At 38.5% G+C, this 25,304-nt stretch overlaps 1 protein-coding gene across 3 annotated transcripts in view; it reads right to left on the bottom strand.

Moving 5' to 3' along the window:
- Positions 1-1,566: 1,566 nt before the first annotated feature.
- The window catches only part of LOC126335218 (meiosis regulator and mRNA stability factor 1), a 219,294-nt gene continuing 195,556 nt past the window's right edge, over positions 1,567-25,304 (bottom strand). For all 3 annotated transcript variants that reach the window (XM_049998246.1, XM_049998245.1, XM_049998247.1), the window contains 2 exons: positions 18,087-18,231; positions 1,567-8,132 (listed from right to left, as the gene is read on the bottom strand). In XM_049998246.1, the coding sequence (XP_049854203.1) occupies positions 8,083-8,132; positions 18,087-18,231 (195 nt within the window). In that variant the 3' untranslated portion in view covers positions 1,567-8,082. The remainder of the gene's footprint in view (positions 8,133-18,086; positions 18,232-25,304) is intronic.

A 25,304-nucleotide genomic window follows, 5' to 3' on the forward strand; every position in this document is an offset into this window, starting at 1 on the left:
TGGGGCTGGAAACTATTCAAGATGACAATGACTACATGATTACTTCTGTTTCTTCTTGGAGGTGATAACCATCATAATTTCTTTGCAAAATCAATTAAAAATGGAGGCGCTCAGTGAAGATTATACCTGTTTTCAGATTTTTCCAGTGGCTCCTGTGGGTTTGGCTTAGTGTCCACATATTCTCATCTGCTGGCAGAAAGGACTCATTCTTTCAGGGCCATTGAATTTGAGTTTTGTCTTATTCTTGTCAATTTTCATGTTTGTCATATTTTCTTAATTCATTTTTCAGGTTGTAATTGTGGGTAAGAAGATAGTTTTATGGTCAGATGTCGTTTTTATCCACTGGTAACACTTGGTTCCGAGTACATTGTCTTTCGGGATGAAAACACCAACTTAGCCTGCCCCTCATTCGATGCTGGAGACAGGCAATTCTCATGCTGTACCAGCCGCAAGACTCCAGCTGGCTTGTAAGACTGGCAAATCGAGGAGGACTGGGGTGGGTGAGATCTTTCAAACATTTTTTTTAAAATTTTTGTATATTCATAATTTATAGCAGGTGGTATAAATGATTTTGGAAACACTGGGGTAATTGTGGTAAAATCTGAACATAATTTGCCATTATACCAACTATATGCAGACATTCTAACTTTTTCTTTCCTCAAGATATGAGTTATTTCACATTTTTTATTTCCAATATTGGGCAACTTAACAAACAAAGGCTGTTGTTCACGATGATTGCCATTCTGCAGTGATCTTCCACAGTTCCCGAACTTTTGCTGCGCAGTCTTATGACATGCTTAAGCTGTAAACAGCAGAAACACTTCACTTCACTTCATGGGTGGTTGGATGTGGACACCATAAAAAAGTTTTTCTGCATAAGTTAAGACTAAAAAGTCTATCTATTCAGTTGTCTGTCACTTCTTTTTTAACACACTGGATGAAACTTACTCTTCACCACTCATAATGAGCTCATTGCTCTTTGCCTGTCTGAGGTGTATGGTCTCTGTGAAAGATAACTCCTTGAATCATATTCAAAATTTTAAGTAGAATAGTATTAACAAGTACGTGTCTCCCAACTTTACACACATCTGAAGTTTTCTACACTGTGCAGCAGTTGATTCTTTATGCAAAAGAAATTCATTCCATATTTTTCCAACAAAACTACTACTCCAAATTTATATTTAAATGATCCACTAAAATAATTATATAGTCATTGAAAAAGCACCACAGTATTTTCTAGTGCACAGCAGGTACTGAACAAGTTGTTTTGTCATTTTCTTCTCATTGGTCCCTCTTGCCATGGGATAGACAGTATAGGAGAACCAACTGCATTACTTTCTCCACTGAAATTTCTTAATCTGTTAAGATAGCTGGATCAGTAAAGCCATTATTCATCTGCAAAACGTCGGCCTTGATCCCAGCAGTTCTCACTACCCTTTGCCTTGTTACTATATGTACTTACAACATTTTAAGGAAGTAGTACTTTATTAGTGACAATTCTTGAATAAACTCCGAGATCTGAAACTATATGCTGTTTTAAAAGGTTTGAAAAAACAGAATTAAAAATTTTTGATAGCCAAAATATTTTATTTTTGATGTACCACAACTAAACAACAACTATTTTCAGACATACACCTTTTTGATTATAATTTTTAGAGCTGCTACTTCAATTTGTGTGTGTTTCACAACCATAACATGAAGGTGCATTATAAAATACAGTTAGACAAGTTTATTAATGAAGGTGGTGGTTCTTAATGTTTACAAGAATTCATGCATACAGAAAGTTCTCATTAGTAAAGAGCACAAACACATCTAAAAATTCATGCATATAACTTTCAAGAAACAATGAAATAACAAGATTTACTTAACAGGAAAAACAAATTAAAATGAAAAATTCTTTGTGGGTGCTATGAAGTCTACAGTGACACAAATATAATGTCCTTAACTCTTCAGATTTGTACATAAAATCAGTTTTCCAGATTTGCATATCTAAGCTCGTATCAGTGATTATTTCAACTACAAAAATTCATATATTCAGACCAATTTCTAAACATGTAAGATTAAAAGGAGCATATCATTCATTGAACGTTTGGAATTTTCTTTCCTTTCAAATTCAACAACTAGAAAATGCAAAATGTACTCCACTAAGCTTACATAAAGCAAAGAAATTGCCATTACTTTTAACATTTGAATGTCACATACTTCCACTGAACAGTTAAATACTTTCCATGAGTAGGTAGATTTTATACTGCAAACTGGATCCACCTACAGCCATTTATGTCTCACAGCAGCCATGTTAAAAAACTGATATGTAGTAGTATTGATTACGAGAAAATAATTTTTCTATTATATTTATTACTTTTTTCTTCTAGCCCTTGCCAGGAAAAAACACACTGTATACCGAATTTTCTTACTTAATTTAACACTACGGCAATTCTTATTACAATTCAATGCCTGCTAAGATCAGCTAGGAAGAGCACACGTTAATGCAAAATCTACACCTCTCACTTTCACATTCAAAACCACTGCAGTAGCCTCTTGATACTTCATGTACCAATGAGGCTGAAACAGTTATATTCGCTATAACTGTTCTTATCAACTTGCATATCCGAAACAAAATACAGAGTAGCTTATTATCTAGGATACTATCTCCAAAAGTATTTTGTTTTTGTAGATATGCAACAATCGTGTCTGACGAAATCGCTACTTCAAGTCTTCCAGTGTGATGGTCAGTATCTATTACAGATAATGATAATTCCATCATTTGTTGGAAAAATGTGCAGTTAAACTACACAACTCCTTGCACATTAATCTTCCTAATCTACTGATCATAACATGCATTCCATTACATAAGGTTGCAGCACAACATAAATACAGTAACTTTTTGTTTAGCCTCTAACAGATCTGATTTCGTGAACACACAAAAAAGCAAGTAAATGTTACATGTGGAAATAAGTCAGCATTTGGTCCATTTATATGTGTATCATTCACTTACACTTATTTGTCACCTTCAACTTCATGTTACAGCATGAAAAAATTAAATTTATATGAACACAAAGCCAGCTGGTTCACAATTTTGATCAGATGTAACTTCTCAAATATCAGTACAATGTTCTTGTCATGAAACTGATATTAAACAGTAAAAATGTCAACCGTTTACCTCTTTATAGGATAAAAGGTATAATCTAATTTGTGTACACTGCACACTACTTATCATATATTCTTTTATCAATGAGCATATGCAAAAACATTTCAAAAATGGTTCAACAATCAAGCACCAACTACCCTTACACAGTTGTTAAAAGAAAATTGTTTGGTACAAACTACATTCAACTGGTGTTCTTAGCAAATACTTAAATTTGAAATGGGATTCCCCTCCCCCATCAGAAACAATGTACAAATTCTATCCTATCTGCAAATGAAAAACACAAGAACATTTATCCACTAATCTGCTTTCCAGCAAGGATGTCACTACAAATAAATTAGTAGTACAGCAGAGCCACCGTATTAGAAAACAGTAAGTGGTGCCTGCCCTCTTCAGTCTGTAAACTCATTATTTTATAGTACAAAATGATGAATAAATAACCAAGGTTGTCATGATTGAGTGAGCACACCTAGGTAAAAAAATACTTAACTTCCTACACAAGCTGTCAATTTCAAGAGAGTTGACATTAATTCAAATGCTAGGACTAATGGATTATGATTCTTTATGTACAGGCAAGATACTAACTTATATAAAATGTTTAAGGTATTAGGCCAATATCTACTTTGTATAAGACTGTTCAATACATGTAAATTGTGCAAAGAGTGCAAATCTTATCAGGTGAGAAACAATGGTGAACAAACGAATTATTAATGAGCAGTCTTTGATATTATGTCATATGGCCTTTCTAAAACCATAATATTAAATTACTTGTGGTTTTCAGTTGATACAGTTGCCATTCTTACCCAAAGGTGACAGCACTGATATGACATTTTTGCTAGAACATCTAATGAAATGCGGGAGCATCTCAGCGATTTTTTGTCCCTGGAAACATATTTGAATTCTTGTTGTGTAAAAATGGAGAAAGATTGTTGCAGTACAAAAATACAGATGGGTTCATAATGAAAGTAGAATATTTCAGCAACTTATAACTGTGTTTAAAGTTTACTAGGGTGGTGCTACTGTCAATTATCTTTCTGTTTAATGGATACAGGTTGGATATTATGTTGTTCATGTTGCGTGAAATAAGTTGAAATGAACACTTTTCCACTTTTGGAGACATTCCATCTAGAGAAATAGATACACTTCAACAATTTGACAGCACAGAAGCTTGGACCACACCAAGAAATAATCACCAGAATTGGAACCTGCAGACATCTTGCTTTCATCACTAAGTAAACACCAAATATGATCAGCTGTTTGAAGATGAATCTAATGCTTCAAAAATAGTAACAAATTTTAGCAATTTAATAACTGCCGTTATTGCCTGGATACTGGTTTTATTTCAGTAATACTTCACCCCATGTGTTGTGTTATTATCAAAATGGTGTACGAGTAATGGAAAGCGAAGTTTCAGAGGAAATTAAAAATGAAGTCTGCAACAAATTTTACATAGCTGAGCTTGTAATGGAAACTACGAAACTCATAACCAATAGCAAATCGAAGTAAAAAGAATACCAGACATCAAATTTGGCAGAACTAACTTCAACATGTACATATTATACTACTTATACACTATATTTATTAAAGACTGCAAATGCTGGAAAGGGCCAAGAAGAATAACTGAAATGGCAAAATGCATTTTATGGGAAGAATTTAATGAGCAGTGAATGAAGTCTTAGTATGGAAAGCATGAATCAGTTTATCACGATATTCACGAAGGTGTGGAAACTTAACAACAGACAAATTCTACAGAGAAACAGACAAACTGGAAAACCATACTGGTCACTCATCTAGTTATTAACAAACATGCTTTACGAAAATAATCTAGTAAAATTAGCCATAGTAGGAAATGGAACACTTTGTAAATACTTCCTTCACTGTCAGCAGAAGACATTTCTTCATTGAAAATAAGCATTTTATTCTTCAGATGGCAAGCAAGAAATTTCCTCTGTTGGATTCTGTTATCTACTCCAAATAATGAAATTTCACAAATGTGAATATAAAATAAATCATTACGTAGATATTACAGGTAGTCATGATTCATGAATGGTAACACCTTAATTATTAACTGTATTCTAGTCACTCTTATGTTAAAAATGGAAGATTTGATGAACATTATAAGCAAATTTACTTCAGGAAAGGTACACCAGATCCTTTTTATCAATGGATCTTAAAGCAAGTGCTTAGCAAGGGAATAATAAGGCATAAACAACACAATAAAGGTTCAACGAAAAACTGTAATATGTTAGTTTCTTGTGAGACAAACATACAACTGTTTTAACAAAATAGACCACGAGTGTCATTCTGATTTAATGGTGACAAGAAGCTTGAAACTAGTGTAATCTCATTACTTTTACACCATGCTGTATCAACACTGTCCACATACAATAAATTTTGAGTTCCAATTATGAGCCTGAACAGTGGCATAGGCAAATGAGTTATGATATGGAAAGAGGCGGCAAGAACTTGCACCTAGACAAGTGCAGTCTTATAATTAGACTGTCAAGTGCTAAAAATAGGCAAGCACATAACAGGTCTCCCTTACACTATTAATATGTATGATATTATTGGAGTTACTTGAATGTTTTGAAGAATGGCAGTGAAGAGGGGAAAAGGCATCAAGTGTCAATACCAGCAAATCTATACAGAAGTTATAATATGAATGATACACTTCCATTTGAAATTTTGTGCATTCCAGTTGAATCTATAGTAGAGACTTGCCTTTGTGATCTGAAGGCTGATGGGCAACATCATAGAACACCAAACAACCAAAGAGAAATGTTCATATTAGAAGACAGTTCACATGAATATCAAAATAAACACCAAATTCCAAAAGGCAAGACTTAATGCATGTTGCAAGCAGTATAATAATTATAGTCACATAATTACTTTTTTTCCTTGTCCGAGTTCACACATTAAACATTCATGTATGCAAGAATAAGGAACTTTGCATCTGTAAGTTGGTTAAAAGCCACAATCAGTACTACAGAATAACACCTTGCTAAATTCCACCAATTTTCATCCACTCACTACATGTGTAATTATGACAAATGATCAAGTGGAGTAATTTTGATTTATGCTTTGCTGAAAACTGCAATTTTGAAGCAGAATGTAAAGAAAATATCAACACAAGCCTTGGTTTAAATGCAAAACAACAAACTGATTGAATTAAGTAACATGACAACACCACCTTCTTGTTTAAAATAATGATTGCAGTTCCAGCAATACTGAATGTCTTCTGTAGCAGACAGATAATTCACTAAAAACATTTTGTTGTAAGGAAAACCATGATGAGGATAGTTCTACTTCTAGTTTCACACAAAAACGAAGTATTTAAAAACAACACACAATTCCCCAAATGGATTTCTTTCACTTCAACCTGACTAACAAACAAATTAACAGAAAAACAGACAGTACAGAAACAGTTAACTAACAACTGCTATGCAATTCAACAAGTAGTAAACTCGTGTCCTCATGAAATGATCATGAGTACATTCCTAACTAAATCTGGAGCAAAGGTTAGCATTTTTCTAATGAAAAAACTAATATGAATACCAGCAAGTAAGTAATGATAAGGTTTAGCTATTTTCTATCTAGCTGTTTCAATGTTAAGTATTCCTACTGAATTCCACAATTAAGTAGCATACACTGAACAAATTGCGTACCTTTTACCCTAATAAAGAGGGAATGGAGAAGTGGATAAGTCTTGTATGACACACACACACACACACACACACACACACACACACACACACACACACACACACTACTTCACTGAAATACTTTACAATTGGTACAGTTTTAATTCCATGGAAAAATAAACTTCAAGATCAATAAAGACAAATTGTCTATAAAAATATTCATATATAAACATTTCAAAAATTTTACACTCACAAAATGCTGAATAAATAAAATAATTATTAAAATAAAATTTGTATTACAGAAATAATGGAATGACTTTAAAAAATTTATTTCTATCTCTGAAAAGACCTTAACAAAGAAATACTGTTGTAAAATCTTGAACTAAAATCATAATATAATTTTACATTCTTTCAAAATAGCTGAAACAACATACAGAATAATTTTAATATAATGCTTGTAAACAGAAGTAATTTTCTGTCGTAAAACCATATAACACAATTAATAATAATGGCTATTAACATAACATTTATGAAATTAACAGTTATGTAAGTTTAAACCTGGTAATTAGTTGAAGAGTTTACTACAGACTCTAAATAATGGCAACAATTATTGTTTACAATGAATCCGAGACCAATGTTGAAAGTTCTACACTTTCAGAATACACAAGTATTTTGCTTACATACAGGATCTACAGCTCTTACGGACACTGAATAACTTTTATATTAATTACCGCTTCCATTTCTGAGCTAAATAAAATGATGCTGACAATAAGAGACATGGCTGAATGTGTTGTGCATTAACAATTCAACTTTAAGTGAGAATGGGAGTCAGACACATTCTATACACATCACAAACACAGTAGTGACATGAACCAACACTCTAAAGTTGTCATTAAAACTTTCCGATGATCTAACATGGTGGTCTAATGTGCGGAATACTTGTCCATCATTGTGCTACAATATTAAAACTTATTGAATACGTTCATATGATATTAAAACAAATGTGTCCACTTCTCAGTAAAAGACAGTGGCTAGGTGCCAACTGCAGCAATACACAAAAACTATGGACATTTGTTTGGTCTTTAAAACTAAATATTAATTTTTCTATCTCATAAAAAGAGATGTTGTGATGTTGCCATTCACTTTACATAAATACTTTGGTATTCTCAAAGATAAAAATGCATGCAGTTCATACATACACAACAGAAACTAACTACGATGGGAGTATTACAACCCATCTCTTTCTGTGGATGGCTGCTTTTTCCTTCTCAGGTACAATTAAACCAGTATACCCACTCATGGCATCTCCAGAGGATTGCTGAACTGTGCTGCCAGCCTCTTCTTGCCTATTTTCAAAACAATAAAAGCAAAAAGTTACTACCAATCAGAAGAGGGGGATTAAGTATCATACTACTGACGCAATTGTTGGTCAAGGGGTAACTACATATTGTTGGAAATAAGCTACTGCAATTTCAATGTAAATTGAATGTAAAATGAATTTCTTTCAACAGCAAACTGAAATGCAAAGCATACTCTCATTTACATGCAAAAGATTTTGTATCCATAAGTAACTGCACCAACATGCATCATCAATTAATTGCAGATCTGCCACATGCTAGTCAAGTATTTGATGCTCTTTATTTTAGTTAGTGGCTGTGAACTCAATCAACTAAAAATTTTAAGATAGCTGACAAATGGCTTCAGAGTCTTGTTTGCTTCAATATACAACAGAACAACACAAAAACAGACATATTTACAAACTTAAGTAGGAAAGCAATTTAGACAAAATATCAAAGCTGACTGAAGCAGCATAACTACAGAGAGTGCCATCACAGTGCACACATGGCACTTACAAAATTTATGGCTCACGGCTATAGTCATGGTAAAAAGACCAACACTGCACTGCTTCTGACAGTACAGTGAATGTGTTGCTGCTGGACTTCAGCGGTCTGTACAGATGTTCATCAAGTCTCATGGAGCACCTGCTCTATTTTCAGTGTTTTAAGTTCGCCTCCAAGTTTCGGTAGTATACTACCGGTAATAACTGTGTGCTTATTACAGAAAGAAAGCTTGAGATCTTTTTTGGGTGTAATTCTCATGAGAGCAGTTAAAAATGTAATTGTCCCAAGAGTTCAGTAATTATCACCAGGTCTATGCTATTTCTGTCCATTCAAAGTATACCTTATGCTCAAACCTGCAGCTATACCTCACTTGGCTGATCTCTTCTACACTTTAAACTGACCTCATGCAAGAATTTTGCAATTTGGACGCGAAATAACTAAACCTGCTTTCAAGGCCAAAATACCGCAATTTTCACTCAGATGCACCGAGTTCCAAATTTGTAGATTTTTTCTGCAGGCTTGACACCTACTTTCAGCTTTTACGGGAGGTGCCACACCAAATTATAGTTACCTATACTACCCTTCGGACATCATAATTACACAAGTTCATACCCACAGCACGTGTGACACCCACGATTTTTCGAAGTTCTCAAGACACCTAATGAGCAATACATCCCATAGTAAAAATGGCCTTTAAGATATACGTAAACCAGGTCCAGTCTATGGGGCTACTAAAATAACTTAGCTCTTTTTCCTGCCTCTGAGACACACATCTTTCAAAGGACTTAAACAATTGTAAATTTTCAAGGAACAGGTCGAGCATTTAAATCTTGCATTCAGTGGTGGCAGGAACAGTGCCCATGCAACAACAGCTGGCAGCCATAAACATGCTATTATAATTACACGATAGAAAGCTTTTGCAAGTAAAATATATTATTACATTAAATCCAAACCCCAGACTGCCACCCGTGCTCATTGTGAAATAAAACTGTAAAGGCTTTGTGCAACAATTTACTATGTCAACAATTACTTAGATCTATAAAAAATATTCACATTACTTGTTTTTGCAAACAATTACGACCTTCAGATGTGCTCAAGCCACTAAAAGCTTCATACAGACAAAAATACTTACCGTATTTACTCGAATCTAAGCCACACTTTTTTTCCGGTTTTTGTAATCCAACAAACCGCTTGCGGCTTAGAATCCAGTGCAAAGTAAGCAGAAGTTCTGAAAAATGTTGGTAGATGCCGCCACAACTAACTTCTGCTGTCGAATATATGTAGCGCTACACAGTCATGCTTTGCAGGCACAAAAATAAAAGCTGGTGCTGAAATCTCTTGGGGGGGGGGGGGGGGGGGGGGGGGGGGGGGGGGGGGGGGGAGTAGAAGAGACCACTGCATTTCCACACATTATGCAATGAAGTAAATAGAAATTCCGTATTTTTCATCTTCGAATGTAGCAGCCTTTCAAGTATTTGTAGCAACAAAGATAAATTTATTTACAGAAAAATATTAACAAAACACAAGGCTTTAGGATTTTTACACGAGATGATACGCTATGCCTCATTAAGATTTCACATAGTGGCACCTATTGCTTTGTGGAATTTTATTGAGTGCCTGTTGGTGTTAGTGAACCATAATGAAGCGCTTTCATTATAGTGGAAAATTCAAGAGAGGAGTTATTTCATTTGCGGAACAAAGGTGTAATCGCGCTGCATGTCTGCGACACAGGATTGATGACAGCAACGTCAGGTGATGGCGACTGCAGAGAGACAAATTATTTAAATGTTAATTAGCAGGAAATCATTTGAGTGGGCCAAAGTGTGGCCAATATCATGAACTAGAAATGATTTTAAATGAATTTGTTAAGGAACTGCATCAAATTCCTGCCTGTGAAAGCCGAAATTTTAAAAATTAAGGAACATTAAATTGCTACAGAGCAAAAAATCAAAATTTTAAGGCTAGTCGCAGCTGGACTAATCTGTTTATCAAGCGCTGGGGTTTTTCAGTTTGGAGGCGAACTTCAGTTGCACAGAAGCTGCCAAAAAATTATGAAGAAAAACTTGTGGAATTTCAGCGCTTCATAATTAGGCGGCGTACAGAAAATCAATACCTTCTTGGTCAGATAGGAAATGCTAACTAAACCCCCATATATTTTGACATGCCATCAAATTATATGGTTGACACCAAAGGAAAGAAAGACAAGTGCTCTTGCACCAGGGGGTGAAAAACGGCAGATGTCCTTCATGCTTGCTTGCACAACAGATGGACATAAATTACCCCATTCATAGTTTTCAAGCTGAAGACTTTCCCAAAATCTGAAGTGTCTCCAAAAACTTTAATTGTACGAGCAAACGAAACTGAGTGGTTTTCGGAGGACATGGTGCTGGAATGGATTAGGCATGTGTGGAATCGTCGTCCTGGTGCAAAGCTTAGTTTATGCATTCTGTTGGTATTAGATGCGTACACAGGTCTACAATGCCTGCAGTAAAATGAGAATCGGAGGAAAGCACAACAGACTTGGCAGTAATTTCAGGCAGGATGACGTCAATTCTGCAACCAATTGATTTCTGTCTCAATAAACCATTTAAGTACAAGCTTAAATGCAAGTACACAGACTGGCTTTTGAAAAGCGACAGACAACAGACACCAGCAGGATGTGTAAAACGCAAAAGTTTGTTGCAAGTGTGCCAATGGATTTATGATGCATGGAAGTGTGTTCCAAATCAGACTGTGCAACAAACAATTAAGAAATGTTCGATATTCAATGCACTAGATGGTTTGGAGGACTATGCACTGTGTGAAGAAATGAGCAAAGAGTCTAGTGGTAGTGGTTCAGAATCATGACTGATATTTTAAACATTTCATATAAGATGTGCTATAAACCCAATAAAATTTTGTTTCAAATTTCAGTGTTTAATTTCTAAGTTATTTTCATTCTTATTTTATAAGTGTTGCTACTCTACATTGCACAGGATAGAAAAGCATGGAGAGCTGCATCAAACCAGTCTATGGGCTGAAGATAACAACAACACACACTGCATTTGACGTCATTACTAAAAATCTACTATGAAAATCCGACTGGCAAGACTGTTGGGGCTGTATGTCAATATGGCCAACTCAATGTTCTTAATTTTTTCCTACCTGTGACAAGAGAAGATTGCTAATAGGAACTTTTATGAATCTTGAATCACCTGCAGTATTCTCTTAACCATAAGAATAATATGAATGTAAACATTATGCCATGTATTCTTCCACGTTTGCTGCCATCTCATTTAAATTCTGTCTGCCTAATAAACTACGAAACTAGAGTGAGACAACAGCAAACACGGAAGAATACAGATATCATGTCATGTTTATATTCATATTATTCTGATGCTGGATAGTGATACAGTCATAAATGAAGCACGACAACCGACTAAATTTTTAAATCTAAGATGACTAATTTCTGTGCAGAATGTAATGTACTAAAGATGCGTCTGCAAAGATTTTCAAACTGAGAAAAATTTTCGCTAAACTCTCATTCAGATCATCATCTATCATACGCAGTCTATCATTTGGTTCTTGTTATCATTATCAAAGAAAGCAGCAGTGTAAGTAACAACATATAGCAGTCTCTTGCCATTGTTTCGTTAAAGAGACAATTCCTCTTTTTTATTATAAGTGGCGGGTAGCACTCGCCAAAGGAAGCCATGCTGCGAGTGGCAACATGTCGTCAACACTTATTATCAGAATGCGACAAACAATGCATGACAAACACCTATAACAAAGAGAAAACACGCGATCTAGTGTAGCAAAATAAGCAATCGACTGAAAACAGAGGAAGCACGTGAAAAAGGAAGGGCACTCATAAATATGGGCGGAGCACCTGACATATAGCAATTGCTACCAGGTAAGGCTTAACTGCTAATCTTACGACTCGAACCAAACAACCATAGCTGTTTATTTTTCAGGTGTGGCTTAGATTCGAGAGCGGCTTAAATTCAAGTAAATACGGTAGGCACTTTGAACATTGCCACAGTTACGTTACAACATGTACATTCGTTAAAATGTTAAATGACATTTGATGTTCAAAGTGCCCAACTATATTTGGATGTCTGTACAAAGCTTTTTGTGGGTTAAGCACACCTGAAGATGGCTATTATTTGCCAAAACCTGTAATGTGAATATTTTCTATACATCTATGTGATCATTGACGTAATAAATTTTTATATAAACATTACAAATGATGCATACTTCCAGTTGGTGATATGCCAATTTTTAAAAGAAACATAGTGAAGGCACTTATTATCACTGGACTCCTGATTGCATTTTACTTGTTAATGGCCCCAGTGTTGCACTGGTGTCATTGTCAGAGGACAGATATTCCAATGGTGCTAGACAACTTGCGCACACATTCAAAAGCTTTAATCAGTGTCAAATAAATCATTAAAAAAAAGTTTATGGGGTGGTTTATGTAGTCACAGGTGTAAGCAAGAAAGGTGGGGGAGAATGTGACACAAGAAGGGTCACTTGTCCCATCCTGGAATCTTAGATGTAGCCTTGTTCATTACGAATTCTCCTATATTTTTACATATGAATATCTGCAATTGTACAAAACCGTGTATCTAGCACTGAAGTATGGTGGAGATATTGTGGCTTCAACAAATACTATACAACTTAGGTTTGTTTAGTTGCCAGGTAGATTTTTTTTCCCTTGTGAATTTCAAAATTGGTATGTCTTTCCCTTATCACACCAGTGTTTTTGGCACTGTCCAGCAGTCAGGACAGTTATACAGAACATTGCCAAACTGGTTGTGTGTTCTCCCTTTCTTGTACACAGCTTACTGAGATGCCGAGAGACCATTGCAGCATGTTGCTGCACAGAATCTGGTACCTATTTGTGGCAAAAAAAGTAGATATAACTGTAGTACACTTGTTCACCACTCATTCCCACTTCCCAAAAGCTCACCCCTTCCTCCTGCTGCTGCACAACTTAATCAAAACTGTAGTTTGGCCCTTGTCTGCAGTCAAGTGAGACCCTTCAAGACTTTCCTTACTCTTGTTCAATCTTGTGAACTGCAGAGTGATAGTAGCAGGCTACAAAGAACACATTCTTGCTGTACCACAGATTTATCAATCTATGTTTTGTCTATGGACCCAAAGGAATCAAGTGAAAATACAATAACACGCGATCTAGTGTAAAAAGTGAAATTTCAAGGTCAACAAGATGATCTCACCAGTAACTGGGACCTTTGTGTGCTCCATGGGGTATGGATGATGCCAATACGCAGTCATCTAATTATGAATTCAGCAGTCTAGCAGGCACAGAGCACAATATTGTACAAACTGCACAGACAAGGGTCATTTCAATTCAGCCCCAGGCAGCTAAATATTCTTGGATGTGGTGGTGAGAATGTGGACAGGAAATCTGTTTGTGGACTAGTTTTGAGGGGTAGTGCCAGTCTACAAAGGCTCTCTCAAGACCTTCAGCATACTGCGCAAGAGAATTCTCATCACTGCACATACCTCATTCGTGGTCAGCCAGATTGTATGTGACATTTTTTGTGCTGAAGGGATTACAGATGTCAAAATACAGATAATGTTGATGGTTAGTGCATTTAAATGAACAAGAACGTGGATGGAGCCATCAGAGAGGTAGAGGTCAATGTCCACGAAGGTGGCACTTTGGACTGACGTGGACCACGTGACGGAGACGACGGAGAATTTGCTAAGATTATGGAGGAATGAGTACAGGGTGCCCTGGCCGTGAGCCCAGATCATCAATGAACCTGAACCAAGGGGTGGCTAGGCAAGACAGGAGGGGTGGGGGAAGATCAGGTTGGATGGTAGTACATACTGGGAGAGGCAGGGTTCAATGCTTGGATTAGGATGGCTTTTGTTTTTGGGATTAGTGGCAAAGGTGCTTCCATTTCTGGGATTGGGAGAAGTAGATTGGATCTCTAACCAGTCCAAAATGTTTAAATTTGGGTGTAGGATTGAAGGTGAGGCCTTCGGATAGGACAAACTTCTGTGGGCCGAGGATTTTGGCGGAAAGTGGTAAATTTATATTGATTCCTCTCCATGGCTGAGCTCTGGCGCAAAGGTATTCATTGCTACTCTGCGCAAGATGGAGTGTGGCACAGCCAAAAGGGGGATGCTAATTAGGGTGCTAGTATGGAATGGGTTGGGTAGGATAGGTGTCGCGAGGCAGTAAATAGGATGTCGGAAGGCTGGATAACTTATAGAGCTCGTGTCTTGAATGCCCTTCCAAGTGCTGGAACACAAGAGATTCAATTTTGGAGATGTGATTGTACAGAAGCAGCATTTTGCTGAGACAGCAGAGATGGTGCTGGGATGCCTGTGCCACGGGGATGGGTTTTTGCAGTACTAGATTTATAGGGAACAGGGTCATTAATATTATGGAAAGGATACATTGCTGCTCTCTGTAAAGATAAGATGACATGCTGAGTTGGAGACAGGCTCATGCTTTGTGTGTGTGTGTGTGTGTGTGTGTGTGTGTGTGTGTGTGTGTGTGTGTGTGTACACGCACATGCGCCTGTCTGCAACTCAACATGTTTTCTTTATTGTGAGGAGCAATCTATCTTTTTCATAGTATGGAAAATAAATGATGGAATGTAACAATATTGTTACTTTTCACAATACTGATGACTTTTCAACCTGGTTTTTTCCAGTGTTTGAATTTGCCTAGCACTTGCAGTCTACATTCCCCGGATGTTTTAAGTTGTTACTATTCCCTAAAGCATTATTCAGTGCAAATTCTCTCTCCGCTTCTTGTATTTTTGTATCACCTTCCAAAACCGTACACCCGCTGCATCTGAGCCACGATTTATCCACGGTCTCATCTGCGCACAACACATTTCTATGTGACTGCATCGATTATTGGTGCAACATCTCATGCCCTAGATTTCTCTCACTGATTACTCCTATTTATCACATTTCCTGCCTCGTCGCACACATTTTCAGGCATTATTTTTGACATCCACCTCTGCTGCAAGACCTTGTGAACCTCTACCTAACCATCCCCCCCCCCCCTCTCTCTCTCATCTCTCTCTCTCTCTCTCTCTCTCTCTCTCTCTCTCTCTCTCTCTCTCTCTCCCCCCCCCTCCCTCCTTATCCCAACATGCACTTACTCCTGTAGCTCAGCCGTTTCATCCCGTTTTACTCCCTTGTCAGCTTACAGAAATTCCTTACCTTCAACTTGGCATTGCCATCCTTCGCCAGGTCCTTCCCTAAGAACACACATTTCAGAAGGAAGGACAGCCATACAATGCCTCAAAACAGACCTCAACCTAATTGTCCTACCAGCAGATGAAGGTTATAACACAGTGATTATGAATAGCAGTGACTACCTGTCTGAAGGCCTCTGGCAATTTGTTGACTACTCCATCCATAAAATCTACCAGTGTGATTCCACCCCCAGAAGTCCAATGTAATCTCCCATTCCTAGTTTCGGCCTTAAGGCTCTTCCCAGAACTTCTCCCTTGAATCCATTTCCCCAACAACCCCATGACACCCACCACTCCCCCCCCCCCCCCCCCCTGCCCCCACCACCTACCTACATCCTCTCCAAAATCCACAAACCCCACAACCCTGGAAGCCTTATTGTAGCTGATTATTGGGCCCACTGAAAGAATATTGGCCACACACTACCACAACCTACAACCAACTGCCCAAATTGTTGTCTCCCTCACCTGCTTGACCTGGCCCTCTTCAACACAGAATGCCACCTTCCTTGATGTTTACCACCTTGTCTCTGACGGCCCAATCCAAATATCTGCCCACAAACCACTAACAGTAACCATTTCGACAGCTGCCATCCCTTCAACACCAAAAATTCCTCCCATATGGCCTGGCCAACTAGGGACAGCATATTTGCAGTGACGAGAACTCCCTTGTCTAGTACGATGGAGGTCTCAAAGACTTTTACGCAAAGGCACTAACCTTCTAGACCTAAAACGCAAAACAGATTTCCAGTGCCATTTCCCTACACAACCCCAATCCTTCTACCACCCTCAATAACCAGTAACAAAGAAGTGGCCCTTTTGTCACCCAATACCACCACGGATCAGAACAACTGAGCCACCTCCTTTCTCACAGCTATCATCATCATCATCATCATCATCATCATCATCATCATCCCCTCCCCCATAAAATGAGGGGTTTGGTGTTCCGTCACTCACCCTACTTCCACAAAATCCTGGTCAATCCCTATGCAACTACCAGTCCCAACCCCCCTTGCCACAGAAATCATACCCCTGTGCAAGATCCAGTAGCAAGAACTACCCACATCACCACCAACCACATCCTATTCAAGACCTGACTTACAGTTTGTCCTACCCCATTAGAGGTTGGGCCACTGATGAAAGCAGCCATCCCATATACCTGCTCCTCTACAACCAACCAGCTGTCCACCAGGATGAACGGTCACCATCAATCTGTAGCAAAGAGCACAGTGCACCACCCTGTGGCACAACATGCAGCTAAACATAAAATGCTTGATATTAATGGTTGCTTCATAACCCAGGCCACCTGGGTCCTCCCCTCTGACAATGGCTTTGCTGAACTATACACACTGGAATTATCCTTGCAACACATTCTCACTCTCGAAATCGTGCTGGCCTCAACTCGCAATAATCTATTGTCCCCTGACCCTTCATGGAACAGTTTCAGTTCCCCATCATACCACCTTCTCCCAATCCACATCCCCTCACCATCACTGGGATCCGAGTTTTGCTATCACATCCCCTAGTTTTTTCCCTGCTCTGCTCCTCTCCTTTTCTATTCGCCACTCCCTCCCTCACAGCCTCCCAACACTGGACCTGGCAGCCTTGTTTTCCCTCCATCTAGCCCCAAAATGGTCTGCCAGACTGCACTGACTCCTCTCCCTCTACCCATATCGCACTATCCCTCCCCCTTCCCTACCAAAATCCAGATTGCTCCCTTTTGATGCAACTCCATTGGATTCTGGCATGAATAATGGTCACATGTGCACGAGATGTGCTTGCTTGTTTGCACACATGCCTGCTGTGTTCTGTCAGGAATTTGTCATCTTTACAGTGGGCAACTATCTATCCTTTTTAGATAGATAAAAAAATCTACTCACAAAGTGGTGGCTGTAGCACACTAATATTAAAGGTATTTAAGTATGGCATAATGGTTGAATGGGAAGGAACAGGGGTGAAAGAAGAGGATGGGTGAGAATTACTGAAAGGGATAGAGTTTGGAGAAGTCACCCAGAACCCCAAATCAAGGGGGACTTACCAGATCAGATGAGAAGGAAAGAATCCTTTTCCTTCATCCCTCTTCCTTCCCCTTCAACCCTATTGCCAGATGGACGAGCCACTGCCTCCCGTCACTTGACGAGGTTTTTTACCATCCAGTTAAAATATATTTTCAAAAATTGATCGTTTTAATTGACATTAGAAGCTGAACTTTCCAGAACAAAAAGTTACTTACGCTTTTGTTTTTCAGAAGAATCGTTCTCCTGTAACAGTGTGTCGGCGCGCACAAGGCAAGGTGAAGGCAGAGGCAGTTCGCTTGGATGTGGAGGAACGATGTTCTCAGGCCAGTTGCTGTTTTCTTTGTTGCTTTTATTTCCACCCTGACAGAGAATGTAAATTGTAAAAACTATATAAAAGCATAATGAAACATATCTAGAAAAGAACAGAATAAACAAGCAATGAAAGAGTGGCAGTTTGTGAAAAACAAGGTATTCCACACTATTTTGTTTGCAGTGGTGTCCCGCCCTTATACAGACATAGCACCTAACAATGGAACAAGTCATTTTTAAAAGGAAAAATACATTCAACTTTGCTTATGTGCTGTTATTCAACAAAGCACCAAAATGAGCAAGGAGGTATGTACATCTCAGCAATGACAGAACGCAGAAACAATCCCAGAATTAGCTTTGAGAAATCTTACCATTATAGCTAGGTGAGAAGGCATGCTGTAATGCTCACTATTATTCATTTCTGTGAGTTGCAGTAAACATAACTTAGAAAACTTCAAAATCTGAAGTGCCTTCAATGCATAGCAAGCCTATTTCTTAGCTTATAATGAAATAAAACAAAATTGGTGAGTTCACTGTGAGCTGGATCTGTGAGACTCAATCTAATACTGACATTAGTTACCCAATAAAATAGAGAAAAACCATAACAATCACAGGAAACACTCTAATATTGTGTTGTTTAATTTTATGACACACACACACACACACACACACACACACACACACACACACACACACACACACACACACCATTATTACTCACAAAATATTTAACATCGAAAGGATGGAAGCAGGATCATTTCTGAATTGCTGACCAAGACACTTGGGTTTACCTTATCCATTCCACATGCCAATTACTGGAACCATTTTACAGTAACGAATGACTGCAGTAAAAATTTTGCTCTGGGCTATACAATACAGACAGCATTACACAGAGTTTCTGATTACTAATAATTGAACTTCCAATTAACTTCAATTAAAATTTACTGGCTTTATTGAAAGGACTGCTGAATTACTTACTCATGTAGAATATCACAGGAAAATGAGAATAGTAGCTGTTTGGCAGTTCAGACTGGCTACTCGACTATACCATTAGTACTCAGATTATTTTTGTTTAGAAGGACATTTTAGTACGAACAAGCCATGTCTATTCTAAATGGGGGAGAGAGAGAGAGAGAGAGAGAGAGAGAGAGAGAGAGAGAGAGAGAGAGAGAGAGAGATCATCAAACCATGGCCCGAATAAGGTACTTGTGCAGCCCATGGTTCTCAGCCGTATCTTATAGTAATATACATGTAGTAAGCTGAATCCCCCCCCCCCATGAACCATGGACCTTGCCGTTGGTGGGGAGGCTTGCGTGCCTCAGCGACACAGATGGCCGTACCGTAGGTGCAACCACAACGGAGGGGTATCTGTTGAGAGGCCAGACAAACATGTGGTTCCTGAAGAGGGGCAGCAGCCTTTTCAGTAGTTGCAGGGGCAACAGTCTGGATGATTGACTGATCTGGTCTTGTAACAATTACCAAAACGGCCTTGCTGTGCTGGTACTGCGAACGGCTGAAAGCAAGGGGAAACTACAGCCGTAATTTTCCCGAGGACATGCAGCTTTACTGTATGATTAAATGATGATGGCATCCTCTTGGGTAAAATATTCCGGAGGTAAAATAGTCCCCCATTCGGATCTCCGGGCGGGGACTACTCAAGAGGATGTCGTTATCAGGAGAAAGAAAACTGGCGTCCTACGGATCGGAGCGTGGAATGTCAGATCCCTTAATCGGGCAGGTAGGTTAGAAAATTTAAAAAAGGAAATGGATAGGTTAAAGTTAGATATGGTGGGAATTAGTGAAGTTCGGTGGCAGGAGGAACGAGACTTCTGGTCAGGTGACTACAGGGTTATAAACACAAAATCAAATAGGGGTAATGCAGGAGTAGGTTTAATAATGAACAGGAAAATAGGAATGCGGGTAAGCTACTACAAACAACATAGTGAACGCATTATTGTGGCCAAGATAGATACGAAGCCCACACCTACTACAGTAGTACAAGTTTATATGCCAACTAGCTCTGCAGATGACGAAGAAATTGAAGAAATGTATGATGAAATAAAAGAAATTATTCAGACAGTGAAGGGAGATGAAAATTTAATAGTAATGGGTGACTGGAATTCGAGTGTAGGAAAATGGAGAGAAGGAAACATAGTAGGTGAATATGGATTGGGGCTAAGAAATGAAAGAGGAAGCCGCCTAGTAGAATTTTGCACGGAGCACAACTTAATCATAGCTAACACTTGGTTTCAGAATCATGAAAGAAGGTTGTATACGTGGAAGAACCCTGGAGGTACTAAAAGGTATTAAATAGATTATATAATGGTAAGAGATTTAGGAACCAGGTTTTAAGTTGTAAGACATTTCCAGGGGCAGATGTGGACTCTGACCACAATCTATTGGTTATGACCTGTAGATTAAAACTGAAGAAACTGCAAAAATGTGGGAAATTAAGGAGATGGGACCTGGATAAACTGAAAGAACCAGAGGTTGTACAGAGTTTCAGGGAGAGCATAAGGGGACAATTGACAGGAATAGGGGAAAGAAATACAGTAGAAGAAGAATGGGTAGCTCTGAGGGATGTAGTAGTGAAGGCAGCAGAGGATAAAGTAGGTACAAAGACGAGGGCTGCTAGAAATCCTTGGGTAACAGAAGAAATATTGAATTTAATTGATGAAAGGAGAAAATATAAAAATGCAGTAAATGAAGCAGGCAAAAAGGAATACAAACGTCTCAAAAATGAGATCGACAGGAAGTGCAAAATGGCTAAACAGGGATGGCTAGAGGACAAATGTAAGGATGTAGAAGCTTATCTCACTATGGGTAAGATAGATAATGCCTACAGGAAAATTAAAGAGACCTTTGGAGAGAAGAGAACCACGTGTATGAATATCAAGAGCTCAGATGGCAACCCAGTTCTAAGCAAAGAAGGGAAGGCAGAAAGGTGGAAGGAGTATATAGAAGGTTTATACAAGGGTGATGTACTTGAGGACATTATTATGGAAATAGAAGAGGATGTAGATGAAGACGAAATGGGAGATACGATACTGCGTGAAGAGTTTGACAGAGCACTGAAAGACCTGAGTCGAAACAAGGCCCCCGGAGTAGACTACATTCCATTAGAACTACTGACGGCCTTGGGAGAGCCAGTAATGACAAAACTCTACCAGCTGGTGAGCAAGATGTATGAGACAGGCGAAATACCCTCAGACTTCAAGAAGAATATAACAATTCCAATCCCAAAGAAAGCAGGTGTTGACAGATGTGAAAATTACCGAACTACCAGTTTAATAAGTCACAGCTGTAAAATACTAACGCGAGTTCTTTACAGACGAATGGAAAAACTGGTAGAAGCCGACCTCGGGGAAGATCAGTTTGGATTCCATAGAAATACTGGAACATGTGAGGCAATACTGACCTTACGACTTACCTTAGAAGAAAAATTAAGGAAGGGCAAACCTACATTTCTAGCATTTGTAGACTTAGAGAAAGCTTTTGACAATGTTGACTGGAATACTCTCTTTCAAATTCTAAAGGTGGCAGGGGTAAAATACAGGGAGCGAAAGGCTATTTACAATTTGTACAGAAACCAGATGGCATTCATAAAAGTCGAGGGGCATGAAAGGGAAGCAGTGGTTGGGAAAGAAGTGAGACAGGGTTGTAGCCTCTCCCCGATGTTATTCAATCTGTATATTGAGCAAGCAGTAAAGGAAACAAAAGAAAAATTTGGAGTAGGTATTAAAATTCATGGAGACGAAGTAAAAACTTTGAGGTTCGCCGATGACATTGTAATTCTGTCAGAGACGGCAAAGGACTTGGAAGAGCAGTTGAACGGAATGGACAGTGTCTTGAAAGGAGGGTATAAGATGAACATCAACAAAAGCAAAACGAGGATAATGGAATGTAGTCAAATTAAATCGGGTGATGCTGAGGGAATTAGATTAGGAAATCAGACACTTAAAGTAGTAAAGGAGTTTTGCTATTTAGGAAGTAAAATAACTGATGATGGTCGAAGTAGAGAGGATATAAAATGTAGACTGGCAATGGCAAGGAAAGCGTTCCTGAAGAAGAGAAATTTGTTAACATCGAATATAGATTTATGTATCAGGAAGTCGTTTCTGAAAGTATTTGTTTGGAGTGTAGCCATGTATGGAAGTGAAACATGGACGATTACTAGTTTGGACAAGAAGAGAATAGAAGCTTTCGAAATGTGGTGCTACAAAAGAATACTGAAGATAAGGTGGATAGATCACGTAACTAATGAGGAGGTATTGAATAGGATTGGGGAGAAGTAGTTTGTGGCACAACTTGACTAGAAGAAGGGATCGGTTGGTAGGACATGTTTTGAGGCATCAAGGGATCACAAATTTAGCGTTGGAGGGCAGCGTGGAGGGTAAAAATCGTAGAGGGAGACCGAGAGATGAGTACACTAAGCAGATTCAAAAGGATGTAGGTTGCAGTAGGTACTGGGAGATGAAGCAGCTTGCACAGGATAGAGTAGCATGGAGAGCTGCATCAAACCAGTCTCAGGACTGAAGACAACAACAACAACAACAACAACAACAACAACAACAAGCTGAATCCACAAATGTCGACTGCCCTTAAGAGTTTAAGAGTGCACTTTTACAGCTCACTAAAAAAAAGAAGACATACAGTAATATTGCAAAATGTGATTTATTTTATTTGACAATTGTCAATTCTGCCACTTATCTAAAGGGTAAAGGGTTACGTAGTGCAGCCAATACAGGGGTAGAGGATGTGAGGGGGGAAATTTTTTCTTGTCTGTCTTCCAGTACTGAAAACACACAGCTGTGCACTACTTTTACTCATCAGCTGCTGTAGTATAAATTTCAGATGGAAGTAACGTGGATCTGTGAATGCTCATTATTAGGGATGCATCGTCTTTGAATGTGGTATATACAAGATGACTGCGTGACATTACAAACTTTCAAGGATGATGAAGCATAAACGCATCAATCCAAGATAAGGTATGTCTATGTACTTTAAGAGTTACAGGCAGTTTCAGAGAGGTATGTTTTACAGTAGCGAAGATTATGATGTGCTCATAGTTCTATAGTTCTGAAGTTGTGTTTTTTAGAGCCATTTTTCCTGCACTTTGTTTCTTGGTTTCGTCCACAGTAGCACTTGCGTAAGTTGACTACCCTGTAACCTTAGCACCAACAGTGCCAGTCATCTATTCCATTGTCATGGGTCTTTGATTTATTTTCACCTATAACAATCGCTCAGTCAATTGCAGACCAGAACCTCTTACCTCAAATTGACACATTTACCCTTCTACACCATTCTTTGAAGTTTGTAACAGCGTCATGGAACCACCCTGCATTTGCAGCGAGGAATATAAAATTAAATTAAGGTTGGTGTAATACAATGCTATACATGGAAGAACCCTGGAGATACTAAAAGGTATCAGATAGTTTATATAATGGTAAGACAGAGATTTAGGAAACAGGTTTTAAATTTTAAGACATTTCCAGGGGCAGATGTGGACTCTGACCACAATCTATTGGTTATGAGCTGTAGATTAAAACTGAAGAAACTGCAAAAAGGTGGGGATTTAAGGAGATGGAACCTGGATAAACTTGAAGAACCATAGGGTGTACAGAGTTTCAGGGAGAGCATAAGGGAACAACTGACAGGAATGGGGGAAAGAAATACAGTAGAAGAAGAATGGGTAGCTTTGAGGGATGTAGTAGTGAAGGCAGCAGAGGATCAAGTAGCTAAAAAGACAAGGGATAGTTGAAATCCTTGGGTGACAGAAGAAATACTGAATTTCATTGATGAAAGGAGAAAATATAAAAATGCAGTAAATGAAGCAGGCAAAAAGGAATACAAACGCCTCAAAAATGAGATCGACAGGAAGTGCAAAATGGCTAAGCAGGCATGGCTAGATGATAAAATGTAAGGATGTAGAGGCTTGTATCACTAGAGGTAAGATAGATACAGCCTACAGGAAAATTAAAGAGACCTTTGGAGAAAAGAGAACCACTTGTATGAATATCAATAGCTCATATGAAAACCCAGTTCTAAGCAAAGAAGGGAAAGCAGAAAGGTGGAAAGAGTATATAGAGGGTCTATACAAGGGCGATGTACTTGAGGACAATATTATGGAAATGGAAGAGAATGTAGATGAAGATGAAATGGGAGATACGATACTGCGTGAAGAGGTTGACAGAGCACTGAAAGACCTGAGTCTAAACAAGGCACGGGAGTAGACAACATTCCATTGGAACTACTGACGGCCTTGGGAGAGCCAGTCCTGACAAAAAACTACCATCTGGTGAGCAAGATGTAGAAGACAGGCGAAATACCCTCAGACTTCAAGAAGAATATAATAATCCCAATCCCAGAGAAAGCAGGTGTTGACAGATGTTAGAATTGCCGGACTATCAGTTTAATGGGTTTAATGGGTTTGGATTCCGTAGAAATGTTGTAAAGGTCAGTATTGCCTCACGTGTTCCAACTTATCTTAGAAGAAAGATTAAGGAAAGGCAACCCCACATTTCTAGCATTTGTAGACTTAGAGAAAGCTTTTGACAATGTTGACTGGAATACTCTCTTTCAAATTCTGAAGGTGGCAGGAATAAAGTACAGGGAGTGAAAGGCTATTTACAATTTGTACCAAAGCCATATGACAGTTATAAGAGTCGAGGGACATGAGAGGGAAGCAGTGGTTGGGTAGGGAGTGATACAGGGTTGTAGCCTCCCCCCGATGCTATTCAATCTATATATTGAGCAAGCAGTAAAGAAAAAGAAAGAAAAGTTCGGAGTAGGTATTAAAATCCATGGAGAAGAAATAAAAACTGAGGTTCGACGATGACATTGTAATTCTGTCAGAGACAGCAAAGGACTTGGAAGAGCAGTTGAATGGAATGGACAGTGTCTTGAAAGGAGGGTATAACATGAACAACAACAAAAGCAAAACGAGGATAAAGGAATGTAGTCGAATTAAGTCGGGTGATGCTGAGGGAATTAGATTAGGAAATGAGACAATGTAGTAAATGAGTTCTGATATTTGGGGAGCAAAATAACTGATGATGGTTGAAGTAGAGAAGATATAAAATGTAGACTGGCAATGGCAAGGAAAGCGTTTCTGAAGAAGAGAA

The sequence above is a fragment of the Schistocerca gregaria genome, chromosome 2 (assembly GCF_023897955.1).
Source record: "Schistocerca gregaria isolate iqSchGreg1 chromosome 2, iqSchGreg1.2, whole genome shotgun sequence".
Lineage (NCBI taxonomy): Eukaryota > Metazoa > Arthropoda > Insecta > Orthoptera > Acrididae > Schistocerca > Schistocerca gregaria.